Raw genomic sequence first — 16,893 nt, 5'->3', positions numbered from 1 at the left:
GTAGGCAATATACTTGGTGGAAGCCATCTTGTTGGATCCTTTTAAGTGATCTTTAAAGCTTGTATCTATGGGCTGAGGCTGCCAGTGTCCAAACTGAACCAATCACAATGCTAAACCCAGTAGAGTTTCAAAAGTCTATAATATAGTTGGGTACAGTAGAGCACACAGGAGCAAGAGGCAGGTGAATCTTTGTGAGTTCAAGGTCAGCCTGGTCTGTATGGCAAGTTCCAGGCCAGCTGAGGATACATAGTGAGACCCTGCCTCAAATAAATAATAAATGTTTATCATGTATATACGAAAATTCCATAAACTAATTATATAAGCTAATTTAAAATAAAACTTTTCTAAAAGCCTTGTACCTTTACATCCAATGTAGCACCAAACGCCATTCTGAAATCTCCGTTGAAGTCTTTACTAAAAATTCTTTGGAATGTCTGCTTGAAAAGAGAAGTGTTGAAAGAGTCTCCCATCACCATGTGGCCTCTAGGGGAGAAAGGGAGAAAGTACACATTTAAGAGGACTAGAAACCATTTGGTTGTTCCCTTAGGATTCACAAATGATAATTAACACACACAAAGAAAACCATGCCCACACACGTGCTACTGACTAACTTAAATGAAAAATACCAAGTTCAACTGGTACTTAGGAAAGAAACTACCTCGAAAACATTAAACAAAGAATCCTTAAAACAATTCTAGGGAGCTGGGAAGGTGGCTCAGCGCATAAGGGTACCACTAAGTCTGATAACTTCAGTTCAATCAATCCCAGGACCCACATGGTAGAGGAAGGGAACCAACTCTCACAGATGGCCCTCAGACATCCATACAAGTGCCATGGCATGTGTGCATCCACACACACACACACACACACACAAACATATACCAAAAAAGTAAATGTAAAAATATTCTAAAAGATTTTGAGATGCCAACCAATCTCCAGAGACGGTACAATCTCAGTGGTTGTACTCACAAAAGCAAAGCAAACAACAGGGAGTCCACACAGGCCTGCAGTGTCGCTGACTGCACCGTGCTCTTTCCACTCTCGGAGGAAGTGGCACTGCACTGCACTTGTGGAAAGTGCTACCCTGGGAGACAAAGAGTGTGGACAGAAGCTCTACACTCCCTCCACACTCAATTCCCAGGAATCTGTAGTCACTCCAATAAAAGGTTACTCCAGTGGTGGCATACTCCTATACTCAGCACTCAGGAGGCTGAAGCAGGAGTGTGAGCTTGAGGCCACCCAGGGCTACACAGGAAGACCTTAAATAAACAAATAGTACCCCTTCAATGAACAAACTGTCAGTTCAAAAGAATTATTGACTCTCTGTCCCCCCACACACGCACACTCTCCTTCTGTCCCTCCCTCTCCCTCCCTCTCTCACACTCACATGCACTCATGCACATACATGGCTGCGGACAGTAAACATGTTTGGGGTTCTCTCTCTCTCTCTCTCTCTCTCTCTCTCTCTCTCTCTCTCTCTCTCTCTCTCTCATCATTCTCCACCTAAAACGTTTTAAGCAGTTCCCAGCATTCCCTCCTTCCCCGTAGGGTATTCCAGGTCCTCATGTGGCCCCTTTAAACTGAATGCTCAAAGGGCAAAGCGCATCATCTCAGCAGGGAGTTTGAGTTTCCTGGAAAACCGTCTACTACTCCTCTAGTCCAGCCTGGGCTCACCGTGCCTTTGCCCAAGGTCTTCCTACTCAACCAGAACCTGGGCTTCTCTTGTTCTCAAGAATGTTTTGAAACTTCTTCTTTTTTGGGGGGTGGGGGTGGGGGTGGGATTATATGTCTCCATCTCTATGTATGTGTGTTTGTATGTTTATGTATAGGTGTACATACGCCACGGAGGGTACAGAGGTCAGAGGACAACCTGCAGGAGTTGGTTGTTTCCTTCCACATGAGTCTTGGGACTGAACTCAAGTCTCAGGCTTGGTAGCAGGCAGGCACTTTTACTTGCTGAGCCATCTTGCCAGCACGTATGCTATTGGTTTGTTTGGGGGGAGGGGGGGCGCTTTTCTTTTTAAAGTCAACTTCTTGCTATACAGCCCAGGCTAGCTTTGAACTCAAGATCCTCCAGAGTGCTAAGTTTTACAGATGTGTGTAGCTGGAGAGTTTTCTCTCCGGGTCCCACCAAACCCCGGCAGTCCCTTAGCCCACTTATAAAATAAACATACAGACGCTTATATTATTTAAACTGCTTGGCCATTAGCTCAGGCCTATCATTGTCTAGCTCTTACTCTTATATTCAACCCATTTCTATTAATCTATACTTTGCCACATGGCTCATGGCTTACTGGTACCTTACATCTTCCTTGTCCTGGCGGTGGCTGCAGGCAGTCTCTCCCTCTGCCTTCCTGTTCCCTCAATTCTCCTCTCTGTTAGTCCCGCCTATACTTCCTGTCTGGCTATTGGCCAATCAGTGTTTTATTTATACAGAGCGATATCCACAACAGATGTGCCTACCAAGTCCATTGAGAACTCAACTCATTACAACTGGTCCAATGATGCATGTCAAGAGGGACCTAATCCCACGTCTAATACATCTGTCCTGCTCCCCAAAACAGGTTCAAGTGGCTCTGATTCTTCTTCCTACGCCCTCCCCTAACAGAATACAGAAGAACCACTAGGAGGTTGATTAGAAAAGCAGAAATCTGGACCAGGGAGATGGTAAACAGGTAAAGGTGCTTGCCACCAAGTCTGACAACCTACGTTCAATCCCTGGGCTCCACCCACTGGAAGAAGACAACTAACTCTTGCAAAGTGTCCTCAGGCCTCCACATGTGTGCACTGACACACACATGTGCACACATAAAGAAACAAACAAACAGCCGGGCGGTGGTGGCGCACGCCTATAATCCCAGCATTCGAGAGGCAGAGGCAGGCGGATCTCTGTGAGTTCAAGGCCAGCCTGGTCTACAGAGTGAGATCCAGGACAGGCACCAAAACTACACAGAGAAACCCTGTCTCAAAAAACCAAAAAAAAAGAAAAAAAAGAAAAAAAGAAAGAAGCAAATAAATAAATAAATAAAATTTAAGTTAAGGGAAAGAAATGCAGACTCTCCGGCCCTACCCATGGCTCTCTGTAGATGCTCCTCAAACTTTGCCATGTATTCCAGTCCATAGGATCTTGGGCAAATGTAGGGTTCTGATTCAGCAGGAGGCTGCACTTCTAATGAGTTCCCAGAGAAACCAAGGCTGTGTGTGCTCAAACTCTGCTTCATGTTAGACTCACTGGAGGAAAATCTGGAAGAACGCTGATGCCCAAGCTGTGCCCCATGTTAATTATACCAGGGGACAAGACAGACAAAGTAGCTTGTTTGGTTCCTTACTTTCTTTTTACTTGAGTCTTGGAAGTGCCCTAGTCAACACTAGAGTGTAGCTGAGCTTCAGATCAGGGCTTCACCTCAGTGCTTCTTGAGCTTTCATAAGCACCCAAATCTAGACAGCTGCTCCCCAAGAGCTTTTGATTCAGAAGGTCTGAGGAAAGCCAAAGAACATTTCTAATCTGTTCCATGAGCCCTACAGTTCCTAGTCCAGTTATTACTGCAAGCTGAGAATTCCATCTACGTTTTCAGTTGAGGACAGTACTGACTCGGTGTGTAACTGGCACTAGTCACAGAGTCTCTTAGCCAGGTCAAGTTTCTTCTAATTGCATGACACTCTGACACTCAGATGCTACTACTCGCCTATCACAACGAAGTGCACAGCCGAAGACTGGGGACTCCACACTAGTACTGCGCCTGGTCTTCGGAGTTTGACAACTCCAAAGAAGAAACAGTTACTCTGATGGGGCTTGTTCCCAGTGACACCGAGACCTCCTGCTAAGCACCGCTTCTTCCTCCACAGGCCCCACCCCCTTTCCAGCCAGTGAACCCAAAACTGAGCGACCTAAAAACTCCCAGTCAGCCTCACTCACCCCTATGACTCACTCCATCATTCATTTCTTCCCTCAGCACAGTTCTTAGGTGTTCAATGTCAACATACCCTGTAAGATTCGGACAGCACTTCATCTCCAGAAGTCCAGTTTGATCAAGGGCACAAGCATAGATATCAATGCAGTGACCGTTTGTCGCAGTCCGATTAGCCAGCATCTCATAATGCTGTAAGTAAAAAAAGAAAACTATCTTTAGGAAACAGAAGCAGAGTTCCCAAGGCACGCCTTAATACACCTAAGGATGTAATCAAAAATAGGAGCATGGAATTCACTGCCTATAAAACAGCCATGGAAAATAATACAGCTTTAGATTCAAAGCTCTTTAAACACTCCAGAACCATTCTCTCTAACCGGAGAAATACACGGGGACAGTAAGTGAGCAGGAGCCAAGATCTGGAGGAGTGTCACTCTACGCACACCTTCTGACGTCAGCCAAGCAGCCATCACTCACCCAGAGCAGTCCACACTGCTGCGTGACTACGCTCACAGCTGGAATCCAACGGCACCTACCTTGGTTGCCTTTTTCATGAACCATGCATTATCTTTTTCAATGTCGTGCCAGGAGCGGATAGGAGTCTTCAGTTCATCTCCAACCACCATGCCAGGTCCTTGGGTGGGAGGGCCTCCAGTGAACAGCATGATCCGGGCGCCAGTGTTGGGAAAAGTGCCCTAAAGAGAGAGTAAAGATCATGGCAGAAACACAGTTCCACCTCTGAGTGTGGTTTCCATTTATGTATAAAATACTCCAGAGACGACTCGTCACTTCCCTGCCTCCTCTCCTGCTCTCAGCACTAGTGGAGCTGCAGAGTGACACACACGACACACACGACACACACGACAGCGATGACTTCCTCCCAGCCAGATGGCTTTACACTTTTCTCACTTTAGTGAAAGTACTCTCTACTACTCCCATTCCCTTAGTTCTTCATAAAAACTTTTTGGTATTTTCAGAATACCGAGGGCCTCCTCAGTGTGAACAACAATGACTAAAACACTTTCTGATGCACAGACAACGGGCTGACTTAAGGCACAAGAAGTTTTCTAAAAGCTAACGAGAACAGCTTGTATAATGTGAAAGGTCGCTGGACAAATCTGATTTACCTCCAACAAGCCAACAGCAATGGACAAAGCAACGCCAGTGGATCGCAGAGGTCTCTTCCCCTGTGTTACTGGCCACGGGTCCCTCTGCAGCTCCCCAAGAAGATCTGTGAGGTTCATGTCAATCTTGTGAACGGGCTGCAGAAATCTGTAGGATTTCAAAAGGGCATATCAGTTGTGATTTAATAAGTACCTTGACCTTTAACCCTAGGTCAACAGTTAACTGCTTTTCAAAACAAGTATCCAATAGGAAAAACTCCAACTTTTTCCTTCAAAATTATCTCTATGAACACAAAAGCAATCCTAAGCAATTTCAATGTGAAATATACTATAAAATCTAATAATCACAAATTGATGCATGTATCATAAAAAAATCAAATTGAAAAGGAAAAAGTCAGTTGGATTAAATTTAAAGGATGAAATTTTAATCCTAGTAATAAACCTAGTGTGGATCCGGTTTGTTTAGGTCTGTTTATCATGCTGAAGCTTCTGTCTGCACGCCTCCTGAGCCTTAGAAGCTGTGTAGAGAGAAACACTCTGCTTTCCCACCAGAGTGAAGGCTGTCTCCAGCATATCAGCACATCAGATGTGTTGTACTGAATTTGCTGGCTGCTAACCTGGCCCGAGGCAACCATAGGCTTTCAGTCAACTGAATGAAGTGAGTGCCTCCTCATGGGTTCATTTGAAAGTCCTCAAAAGAAGTGATTCTTAGCCAGGCAGTGGTGGCGCACACCTTTAATCCCAGCATTTAAGAGGCAGAGCCAGGCGGATCACTGTAAGTTCGAGGCCAGCCTGGTCCACAGAGTGAGATCCAGGACAGGCACCAAAACTACACAGAGAAACCCTGTCTCGGAAAAAAAAAAAAAAAAAAGTGTTTTTTATTTTGTCAGCTTTACTTGAAGATCAAGGACAACAGCCATGTGCCAAAGAGGAGGGGACCAATGGAACTGAATATCACCCGGGCCTAGTCTTTACTCTTTGTCTTAGAACTGTGGAACCAGAAGGCCCAGCATCGCTCTTCTTGCTCCCCTGAGCTGCCGGGCACACCCACCACAGAACATGTAACACTCTATACTGGTATCTCGCTCACCTGCTGGAAACAAAAGGCTGCTCCTGAGGTTGAGCAGGCCTCACTTGCTGCATGGGCATAGCTGACTTGCTCAGGCCCAGCATATCCTGAAATGGAAAAACAGGAAGATCCAGTTTCCACTAACTCTAAAAGGAAATAATAAGCATCATAGATCTGCCCTGGGTCCTGCTTCTGTACAAGGCACAAACCTGTATTTGCTTGGCAGTTAAATCCTTGGTCCCTCGGAAGACATAACTCTTGGAGATTCCTTCACAGCTTAGCTCGTGAACCTGCACCATCCTCCCAAAAGTGATAAGACCAACCAGAGCATCCGGGGGAAGGAGACTCAAGGACATCTGCAGGGACTCCTTGAGTGCTTGAAGGTCATCTTCCTCCAAACATGTGTCAACCACATAGAGAAAGATCAGAGGGGTTCGAGCACCTCGCTTTGGGCAGAGAAAAAGGGCATCATGATCAGTACATACATAGATATAACCAGCTAGCACAGAGCCAATCAGGTACAAAACAGCCAGTCTTTATACTTGTAAACATTCAGGAGGATACAAACTGTGTAGCTAAAGTTCCACACCAGCTTCTAATTACCTCATCAAATGACCCAGAGTACATCAAAACAAACATATATCTAAAAACGTATTTAATACCCACTATGTGCGAGACATTACTGCAGACCTTGGGAAACATCACTGAACAGAAAGAACAGATTCCTGCCAGCCAAAAGGAACAAACCTGGGCAGGAGGCCAGGGGGCAGCAACATCTAAGATGGAGGAAGGTGGCAGACCCCTGTGTTAAACAGAGATCAGAGCCGAGGGTGATGGCATATGCCTTTAATCTCAACACTTAGGAGGCAGAGGCAGATGGATCTGTGAGTGTGAGGCCAGCCTGGCCTATCAACTGAGTTCTAGGACAGCCAGGGCTACATAGTGAGACCCTGTCTCAAAAAGTAAATAAATAAAAAATGAAAATAAAAGAGAGAGAGAGAGAGAGAGAGAAGGGTAGCTTCAGGAAGAAGGTAAAATTTGAGGGGACAAGATGGCTCAACAGATAAAAGCCAAACCAAGCCTGATGACCTGCATTCAATCCCCATAACCCACAAAGTAGAAGTACTGGCTTCCACAAATTATCCTCTGACCTCCACATGTGTATCCATACACATACACACATAAATAAACAAATACATTAACAAATCATGGTTATGGGGAGGAAGAGGGCAGGGCAGTGGGGAGCAACACAGAGTGAAAAAGAGTTCCAACCTGAGGACAGAGACAGATCAAACAACCTCTGGCAGGTGTGACACTTGAGGAGTCAAGAAGGCCCATGGGGCTGAACAAGGACACTAGGGGGAGATGAGACATGGGGCCTTGAAGACTATCTTTTGCTTTGAGTGAGGAGGGGCCAATTCAGTCCATCAGTGGAGGCTTCTGAGCAGAGAAGTAACACGACATATGTTTCTAGAGTTACACTGACTGTTGGGTTACGAATAAAATACAAACAGGCAAAGGTAAATGAGGGAGAACAGCTAAGAGACTGTCAGTGTATCTAGTGAAAGGAGGTAGGTGGCCCAGGATGCTAGGGATGGGGAAGGTGTGGCAGGTGGAATCTAGGTATGTTCTGAATAGTATGTCAATGGATGGTCTACTAAATGAGATAGGGGATGTGGAAGAAAGAAGTCAATGATGAGAATAGGAAGGAGTGGGTCTAACTTTTCTAGCCCAGGCTAGCCTCCACTACTGTTCATCTCCTCAGATGCATTTGGTTTGCTGATTTCACTGAACTCATTCTCAAGATAGGAAGATCATGAGCAGGGTGTGTGAGGAGCCTAAGTCTCAGAATGCATAGGGAGATCCAGAGGACGCAGCTAAGAGCAGGGAGGTGGGAAAGAAAACAGACTGCAGGATTTACATTCAGGGCAAGATGATCTTTGCAAGCCCATCTCTCCTTCTAGCATACAAGGACCCTCAGACAGCAAAGGAGCTATACATTTTTTAAGCTGATGAAGTGTCTCAGGTGAAATGGAGAAGGCTGTGGAGACAGGCTTTAAATTTAGTCAGTTCCACATTTTTTGAAGCCTTTCAAGACCTGAAAATAATGCAGTAACACAAATGTACTATAACATACTGTCTAGAATCCCGCTCCCAGGACACCAGCTTTACCTTCCACGGACAGATTAGAGATCTGTATCACCTCAAGTATTTCAAAAGAAACTCAATTTTAACTGTGTTCATCAAACACATGACAAAATTACCTGGATCATGTACTCAATTGTTGAAAACTGAGGCATCAATTCAGCAGGCTGATTCACCTCCGATATGCCTGTATATGCTGGAGGGAACTAATAAGAAGAAAACAAAACAACATTTAATAAGGGTTAAAAGTGATTTGTGTTCCACTTTTTTCTTTGTCCTGGAGAGTAAGCCTAGGCATGGGCAAGCGCACCACTTCTGAGCGCCAGCTCCAGCCCCAGCTGTGCATGATACACTTATTTTCCATTTATAAAACTGGTCATTTATAAAATGACCATGTTAATTCTGAATGCACAAATATAAAATATGCTGCTAAAACACAAATATTAGCACTCAAAGCTTCTAATTCTCTTACATGTCTATGACCATATAACCTTCAAAAAGACTTACTGATAAAACAGATACTATACTTGATCTTAGCCAAAAGGCTAGCCAAAACCCATGCCAGGAGAGTAAGCCCACCCCTGACACTGCCTGGAGTGCCAGGACCCACAGGCTGGATGACCCAGAGACCTAGGATAGAACCAAACATGACTGGAGGGGCGAAAATGTCAAAATAATTTCTAACAATAGTCTGCTATACACATAGATTGGTGCCTAGCCCAATTGTCATCAGAGAGGCTTCATCCAGCAACTGATGGAAACAGATGCAGAGACCCACAGGCAAACATTAGGCCAAGCTGGGAGAAACCTGAAGAAGGAGGAAAAAGGATTATAGGAGCCAGAGAGGTCAAGGGCACTGTTGTGGAATAGTACTTTAAATGTGTAAAGATGTGTTGCATTTGTTTATACTGCATTTGTTTAATTATGTAAAGATGTGTTACTGTTTCACCTTGCCTACTTAAGGCACCTGAATGGTGTAATAAAAAGCTGAACAGCCAATAGCTAGGCAGATCTCTGAGTTCCAGGACAGCCAGGGCTACACAGAAAAGCCCTATTGCAGGGAGGGACAACAATGACACTTATTAGTTTGTTTTTTTTTTGAGACAGGGTTTCTCTGCAGCTCTGGCTGTCTTAGGACTCACTCTGTGGACCAGGCTGGCCTCAAACTCTGAGATCCACCTGGGAGTGCTGGGATTAAAGGTGTGCACCACCACCGCCCGGCAACACTTTTAAAGCAGAAGGAGCTCAACACTGCTACTGGAACTCTAAAGTTACAAGATGATGAAAATTCAATACCATGTACCATCTAATTAGAAAATTAATGTAGTCCAGTAAAATATAAACAGCAGATCTATTTTCTTTAGGTAACATATTCACTTCCTATAGAAAACTTACAAAGATAAGAGAATTCTATGTCCCCTACTATTCAACACAAATGTGCCTAACAAAAGCCATTACCTGAGATCACCAAAGACTGCTAATTACCAGTGCAGATAGAAATTTAGGTTCATCTGTCAGAATGGCTAAGACCAAAAGCACTGCAGACAGCTTATGTTGGAGAGGATGTGGAGCAAGGGGAACACTCCTCCACTGTTGGTGGGAGTGCAAACTGGAATCAGTATGGCAGTTTCTCAGAAAATTGGGAATCAATTGACCTCAAGACCCAGCTATAACACTCTTGGACAAATACCCAAGGAATGCTCAACCATATCACAAAGACACATGCTCAGCTATGTTCATAGCAGCATTATTTGTAATAGCCAAAACCTAGAAACAACCTAGATGCCCCTCAACTGAAGAATGGATTAAGAAAATGTGGTACATATATACAATGGAGTACTACTCAGCAGAGAAAAACAATAACATCATGAAATTTGCAGGCAAATGGATGGAACTAGAAAATATCATCCTGAGTGAGGTAACCTAGACTCAGAAGGACAAACATGAGTTTTTCTCCAATGACTGATGGAAGCAGATGCAGAGAGCCACAGCCAATCACCAGACAGAGCTCCAGGAGTCCAGTCAAAGACAGAGAAGAGGGATTCTATTAGCAAGTGCATCAGGATCATGATGGGGAAACATGCAAGGTTGACTAAACCAAACTAGAGGGAACTCATGAAAGATGGGTCAATGGCTGTGAAGCCTACATGGGACTGGACTAGGACCTCTACATGGTGAGACAGTTGTGCAGCTTGATTTGCTTGGGAGGCCCCCTGGTGATAGGATCAGAATCCATCTCTGGTGCATGAGTGGGCTTTTTGGAGCCCACTACCTATGATGGGACACTTCGTGCAGCCTTGAGGCAGGGTGAAGGGCTTGGACTTGCTTCTATTGAATGTGCCTCCCCATGGGAGGCCTTGCCTTCTTGTGGGTGGGAGAGGAGAGTGGGTCAGGAGGAGGAGGCTGGGGGGGGGGGGGCAGGAGGAGGGAAGAGGGGGATCTTTGATTGGTATGTAAAATGAATGAAAAAATTTTCTTAATAAAAAAAAAGAAGAAGAAATTCAGGTTCATGTAATCTTTTCCAGTGTAGTACAACAAAAACGAAACATATAAATATAAATATATATGGAGTCTTAAATTACATACCTGATTTCTTTGAAAACAGAAATTGCAAGCCCAAAGTTTTGCTCGATAATCAACTTGACTGTAAAAAAGATAAATAAATACCACAAACAGATATTATATTTATTTTCAAGCTAGAAAGCAATCACATGTAGATTTAAAGTTCCATAAATTAAACAGGAATGTGCTTCTATGAGTATGCATATACAGAAGGATTTGTGAAATTGAACTGCAGGGAAAACTGGCTATCAAGTACACCAAAAATTTCCCTCAAATATTTGTACTTAGTAAATTCTATTTTCCAGTTCTATGATCGTGTTTTAAGATTTTTTTCACTTATATAAACTATAAGCTATTTCCTTTTTCCTTCATTTTAACCTGTTTGTCAAGATACATCCAACATTTTTATTGTTCAACCATGAAAACTTTTTTTTTTTAAAGATCTGTTTAGTCTTATTTTATGTGTATCTGTGTTTTGCCTGTATGTATGTGCAGCACATTCTTGTCTAGCAGAAGCCGGAAGAGGGCAAAGGATCCCCTGGTATTGCAGTTACAGAAGGCTGAGCTAACATGTAGGTGCTGGGAACATGACCATGGGTCTCTGCAGGAGTAGCAAGTACACTTAACCACTGAGCCACCTATCTCCAGTCCCTATATAAAACCTCTTAATTTCAGTAATAAAAGCACATTTCACACTAAGGCCACAGAAAGCATGTTTCCGGGTAGGTAAAGCTGCTAGAAATGGTTCATGATAAAGCTTCTATTGCTTCTTCTCCCTTCCTGCACTTAGGATAATACTAGGCAACGGTTATCATTTTATAAGCAGGGTAGAGACTTTCCTAATATGGGCTTGAGAGAGAAAAGCAAAGGGAAATAAAGGAAAGAGCGCTCCTGCATACAAAATTCTAACACTCTCAACTTGCGTCAAAGTTCCTTTACCCATGCATGGTGGTTCACTTCTGCAGTCTCATATCCTCCCAGATGCCAGACGGCCACACAAGCCCTAGAGTTTGAGACCAAGTTATGCAACATGGACACTCTACCTCAAAAAACAATGGAAAAAATTATTCCCAATAGTGCGCAAATATGAATAGAATAGAATCTCAGGTTTAAAAAAGTTCACTCAACAGTAAAATTATTGGGAATCAAAATTTCTTCTGCCAGGCTGGAGCAATAGCTTAGTGGTTAACTTGCTGCTCTTGTAGAGAAACAAAGTTTAGTTCCTAATATCCATTCGAGGTAGCCCTCATCTCCTGCAACTCCAGCTCCAAGAAATTCAACTCCCTCTTCTGCCCTCCACAGGTACCCACATGCAAATGGCATACACATATGCATGTCCACTCGTGTAAGCGCGCACACACACGCGCACACACACACACACACACACATTCTTCTGTCTACTACTTCTTCCAGACATACTACATCATCATATAGGGTATATACAAAAAGAGTGAAGGTTTTGGAATTTTTAATACTTTAAAAGCCATCCCTTGGCTGGGCAATGGTGGCGCACACCTTTAATTCCAGCACTCAGGAGGCAGAGGCAGGCAAATCTGTGAGTTCAAGGCCAGCCTGGTCTATAGAGCAAGTTCCAGGACAGGCTCCAAAAGTATACAGAGAAACCCTGTCTCAGGGAAAAAAAAAAAAAAGCCAGAAGCAAACTGCTAATCCGGGGGGTGGAAGAACAAAGAAAGGAAGGAAGGGAGGGATGGATGGAGGGACAATTCCAAACTCTCCCCTTGTTCTATCCTCCCCTTGTTCAAATAAGATTCCAATTTCCTTCAAGGGACACTTTAATCCCAGCATTTGGAAGGCAGAGGAAGAAGAAGATCTCTGTGAGGTGGAGGCCAGTCTACATAATGAGTCCAGGACAGCCAGGGCTGGGTAGAGAGACCTGCCTCAAAAAAAAAAAAAAGATTCCAATTTCCTCTGAAGTATCAGAGCAGAAGTTTCCATGAGCACTCATCCTCTAAGAATCTCAACATCTACTTACTCTCATCTCAAACTGGAAACTCTCCTATAGTAATCAAGTGACTTTTATGAGGACTGCATAAAGATGACAATTTACTGCACTTATCATTTTGACCAGTGTTTTTAAGGAATGCGTACCACAGTGGATTGAGAATAGCTTTGCAGGTCGGCCTGCTGCAAAGCACAGGTTCGTACTGCACAGGAGGGAGGTCTGGGCGTTCCTTCAGAGGAGTGAGGAGACAAGCCAAGGGCACAACCATCCTTGTGGCTTCAAGGCGGCTAGAAGGCCACACATTCCAACTGAAACGCACGCCATCTCGTTCTTCATTCTGCTGAATGAACTCCAGATATGTTGCCATAGTCTAAGAAGAAACTAAAAATAAAGCTTTAATTATTATATGCAACATTCCCAGCTGATCTTCAAAAAATAAAAGAGGGCCCCAAGCCAGGTGCAGTGGTTCACACCAGAAATCCAGCACTCAGTCCCAAACAAAGAGATGATCTTACAACACAGTGTTTCACAAACATAGTGTGGAAAAACCTCTCATTGTAGGAAAACAGTAACTTTCTTCTCTCAGACCCCCAAAGTTGACTACTTAGCCCTCTACTGCTATGCTAAAGACCATGACCAAGACAAATATGGTGGTGCACATCTTTGATCCCAGCACTTGGGAGGCAAAGGCAGGTGGATCTCTGTGAGTTCGAGGCCAGCCTGGTCTACAAAGCAAGTTCTAGGACAGCCAGGACTATTACACAGAGAAAACCTGTCTCAAAAAACAAACAAACAAAAAAGACCATGACCAAAAGCAATGTGGGGAGGAAAGGGTTTATTTCAGTTTACTCCTATAGTCCATCATCTTCCAGGAAAGCCAGAGCAAGAGCTCATGGCAGGAACTAATACAGACACCATGGAAGAACACCACTCACTGGCTCATTCCTCAAGGCTTGCTCAGCCTGCTGTCTTATACAACTTAGGACCACCTGCCCAGGGGTAGCACTGCCTATAGTGGGCTGGACCCTCATACATCAATCATCAATCAAGAAAATGCCCCACAGGCCTACCTGATAGGAACATTTTCTTAATTGAGGTCCCCCACTTCTCAAATGACAATGGCTTGTGTCAAGCTGGCAAAAAAAACTAATCAGGCCACTTTCTCAAACCATCTCTGCAGAACTTCAAAAGAAAATTAGTCAAAGAGGTTAAAGGTTGAACTGTTTGACCATTTGTCAGCTGTGTGTAGTTGGATATTACTACTATTTAGTTGTTTGTTTGTGATGCTAAGGGTTAAATCCAGGGCCTTGTGCATGCTTGGTAAACACTCTACCACTGAGCTAAATTCCTCAGACAAGCCAATTTCAATCACGTGTCCAAAGGTAAGTCTCAAACTCTGTTTCATCAGCCAGCAATTTTCCTGCTTCCCTTCCTTTCTTTATAAATCAAAGTAAACACTGTATGAAATGTTACATTCTAAGTAACCTTAGCCTTCGTGCTGCCCCCCACACACACACACACACACATACAAACACTTTGCTCACTGTGGAGAAAAGAACTGCATGCTGATTTGAGAATCCGGTTACTAATGGGAGCAGCCCGGCACTCAAGCATTTCTAGTGTGCATACCAAAACTATGAAGGGGAGTTTGCTTTTGTACTGGGTCTCACCTTGTCCTCCTTCCTGACCATGTTTGCTCATGCTCATCCTTGAAAGACCCTGGTAAATCAGTCCTTCACACTAAGCTTTCAGACTCAGATAACCCCAATGTTGTTGAGTGGATGCATCCTTTCGTGATCTAAAATACACTGATTGTCCCAGAAGTTACTGAGGTTCCACTGAACAAGCCATTTAGGAACACAAGCAAGGACTGGCAAGATGGCCCAGTGGATAAAGTGCTTGCCCCACAAGTCTGACAACCTGAGTTTGGTCCTCAGATCCCACATAAAGGTGTAAGGAGAGTCCCAATACTACAGCATTACCCTTCTGCCCCCAACATGGGTGAGCTGACAGGTGCACACACTTCATGCACATGGTCACACAAATAAATAAATAAATAAGACAAAGAAAAAGGAAAGCAAGAAAATGGAATCTATAAGATGAGAATGAGGGGCAAATTCTTGTAATATCCATATTTGAGAGGTTGAGGCAGAAGAACCAAAGGAGTTCAAAGCCTCCTGGGTTACACAGGGGGATCCTACCAAAAAAAAAAAAATGTGTGTGTGTGTGCATATATATGTGTGTGTAATATTTTGTATATATAAAATACTAAAATGGCTTTTAATGACAAAAGTGCTTGATAACAACTGTCTCCTTTGAGGAATACCATACTACAAATAACTTGGATAAGGGCAATTTTACATGCCCAGAAAAGCAAATTAATTATTCTACCATACAGAATCCACACAACAAAAAATCCCAAATGTCAGTTCCAACTGAAATTCTAAGGCATCTACTTGTTATTTCTGGCAAACACAGGAAGCTGAAACATTGACTACGCAGAAAGCACTATGTGCCTTCCTGGGGGCCAAATAAATAAATCACAGGTACATACATTCTAATATCACCACTTTTAGCAACTACTTCAGCAAACCCCATTAAATAACGATAACCCCTCTTTAAAGTTCTTTATTTAAAGGTACAGGTCCCCAAGTATCTATATATTAAAATCTGCTACCTGTTTCCCATGGCCTCCTTTCCTGACCCTTCTAGACCACGGTTTCTTAATACTGCACACGTAACGCACAGACGATTCCAATGAATTCATGAATCCTTTTTAGTTCTATGTACTTTCATTAAATTCTATGTGTCGAGAAAATGTACATTTTTAAGTCCACTGCTCATATCAAATTCTCAACATGTAAGGATATCTGAAGAAGTAAAAATGTGAGTGAGTGAGTGAGTGAGTGAGTGAGTGAATGAGTGAATGAATGAATGAATGAATGAATAAACGGCCTAGAAAGGCATCCAATAAAACATTTGAGCCACTCTCCAGGCTCTCACCTCTCCAGGACATAACTTTCCGGGACTTAGTAACCATCTGTAGACACGGCTAAACAACACCTAATCCTGTACTGAAGATCTGGGTTCTGGTTTTACTTATCAAAAAGCAAAACTCAGGGTTTTCATGGGGATTCGGTCCTTCCGGATGTTCACGCCACTACCATCACCCCAATTCCGCAGGCTAAGGAGTCAGAAGCCGGTCACTGCCATCAGGCATTTCATCCGGCTTCTGGATCATCAAGTTCCTCTGATTGCTCAGCCTGACGAGAACAGGACTCCTCCCAGAAGCAGCCCACCTTGCCCCGGCATCTCTCGCCTCCTAAGCGCCCATTCAACAGAGCAGGGCCGCTCACCTGTCCGGGACCGCTCACCTGTCCGGAGCCGCTCACCTGAACAGAGCCTTCCGCGCCCCCACGGACACCCACAACTCGGCTCTGGCTTCCACCGCCAAGTCCACCTCAGCTCACAGTCGATTGGTCAGTGCTCCAATACGTCATTCCACGGCACCATGTTCTAGCCAATCAGAGCGCGCTTCTCTGGCTGACGCGTAAAAGCGAAACAGTCAGAAAAGCTGCGCCGCCATCTTTGAATAGGGCAAAGCCGTAGTTTCTCACACTTCGAACTTGGAAATTCAGAGTTCCTTAGGATGCATACTTTCTCGAATATATCCCTAAAAGTTTCTCCTGCACAGAACCTCGGCGCCTGCGGGCCCGCATCCAAACGCATCCCGCGCTCCTCGGGCGTCCGCCCTGACACAACACGACTCCTGTTTGCCTCAGAGGGAAGTCCCTCCTGTCACCTTAGTTACCGGGAAGCGAGAACAGTGACGTGTAGCCCCAGAGGAACCCAAAGCTGTCCGGAAGAGGCGGTCAGCCTGCGGGAAGCGGCTTGGCAGGTGCAGTTACTCTCTCTTCACATAACAAAACTTGCCTTTCTCCTTTGCCCAGAAGAGACTGTTTCATCTTCCTGTCATTCTCCAACAAGGATGTGTAATTGGGTACAGTCCTATTCAAGCACTTTAGGAGACTAAAAGAGTCCGTTTTTATGGGGAACACAAATTTCTGTGACTGCCACAGTCATTTTACACTTTCTTACAAGTGGAAAAAAAAAAAAAAAGTT

At 44.1% G+C, this 16,893-nt stretch overlaps 1 protein-coding gene across 2 annotated transcripts in view; it reads right to left on the bottom strand.

Moving 5' to 3' along the window:
• Sec23b (SEC23 homolog B, COPII coat complex component) overlaps window positions 1-16,534 on the bottom strand; it is a 40,935-nt gene extending 24,401 nt beyond the window's left edge. Inside the window, exons 1-10 of one of the 2 annotated variants that reach the window (XM_059261559.1) lie at window positions 16,146-16,534; window positions 12,918-13,152; window positions 10,833-10,890; window positions 8,366-8,452; window positions 6,311-6,547; window positions 6,123-6,208; window positions 5,036-5,180; window positions 4,445-4,603; window positions 3,985-4,100; window positions 360-483 (exon numbers count right to left, since the gene is read on the bottom strand). In XM_059261559.1, coding sequence (XP_059117542.1) covers window positions 360-483; window positions 3,985-4,100; window positions 4,445-4,603; window positions 5,036-5,180; window positions 6,123-6,208; window positions 6,311-6,547; window positions 8,366-8,452; window positions 10,833-10,890; window positions 12,918-13,138 — 1,233 coding nt within the window. In that variant the 5' untranslated portion in view covers window positions 13,139-13,152; window positions 16,146-16,534. The remainder of the gene's footprint in view (window positions 1-359; window positions 484-3,984; window positions 4,101-4,444; window positions 4,604-5,035; window positions 5,181-6,122; window positions 6,209-6,310; window positions 6,548-8,365; window positions 8,453-10,832; window positions 10,891-12,917; window positions 13,153-16,145) is intronic. The other variant, XM_059261560.1, reaches the window with a different exon arrangement.
• Window positions 16,535-16,893: the final 359 nt, after the last annotated feature.

The sequence above is a fragment of the Peromyscus eremicus genome, chromosome 4, assembly GCF_949786415.1.
Source record: "Peromyscus eremicus chromosome 4, PerEre_H2_v1, whole genome shotgun sequence".
Classification (NCBI taxonomy): Eukaryota; Metazoa; Chordata; class Mammalia; order Rodentia; family Cricetidae; genus Peromyscus; species Peromyscus eremicus.
Note: the sequence above shows the minus strand (reverse complement) of the source record. Positions and strands in the feature narration are given on the sequence as shown.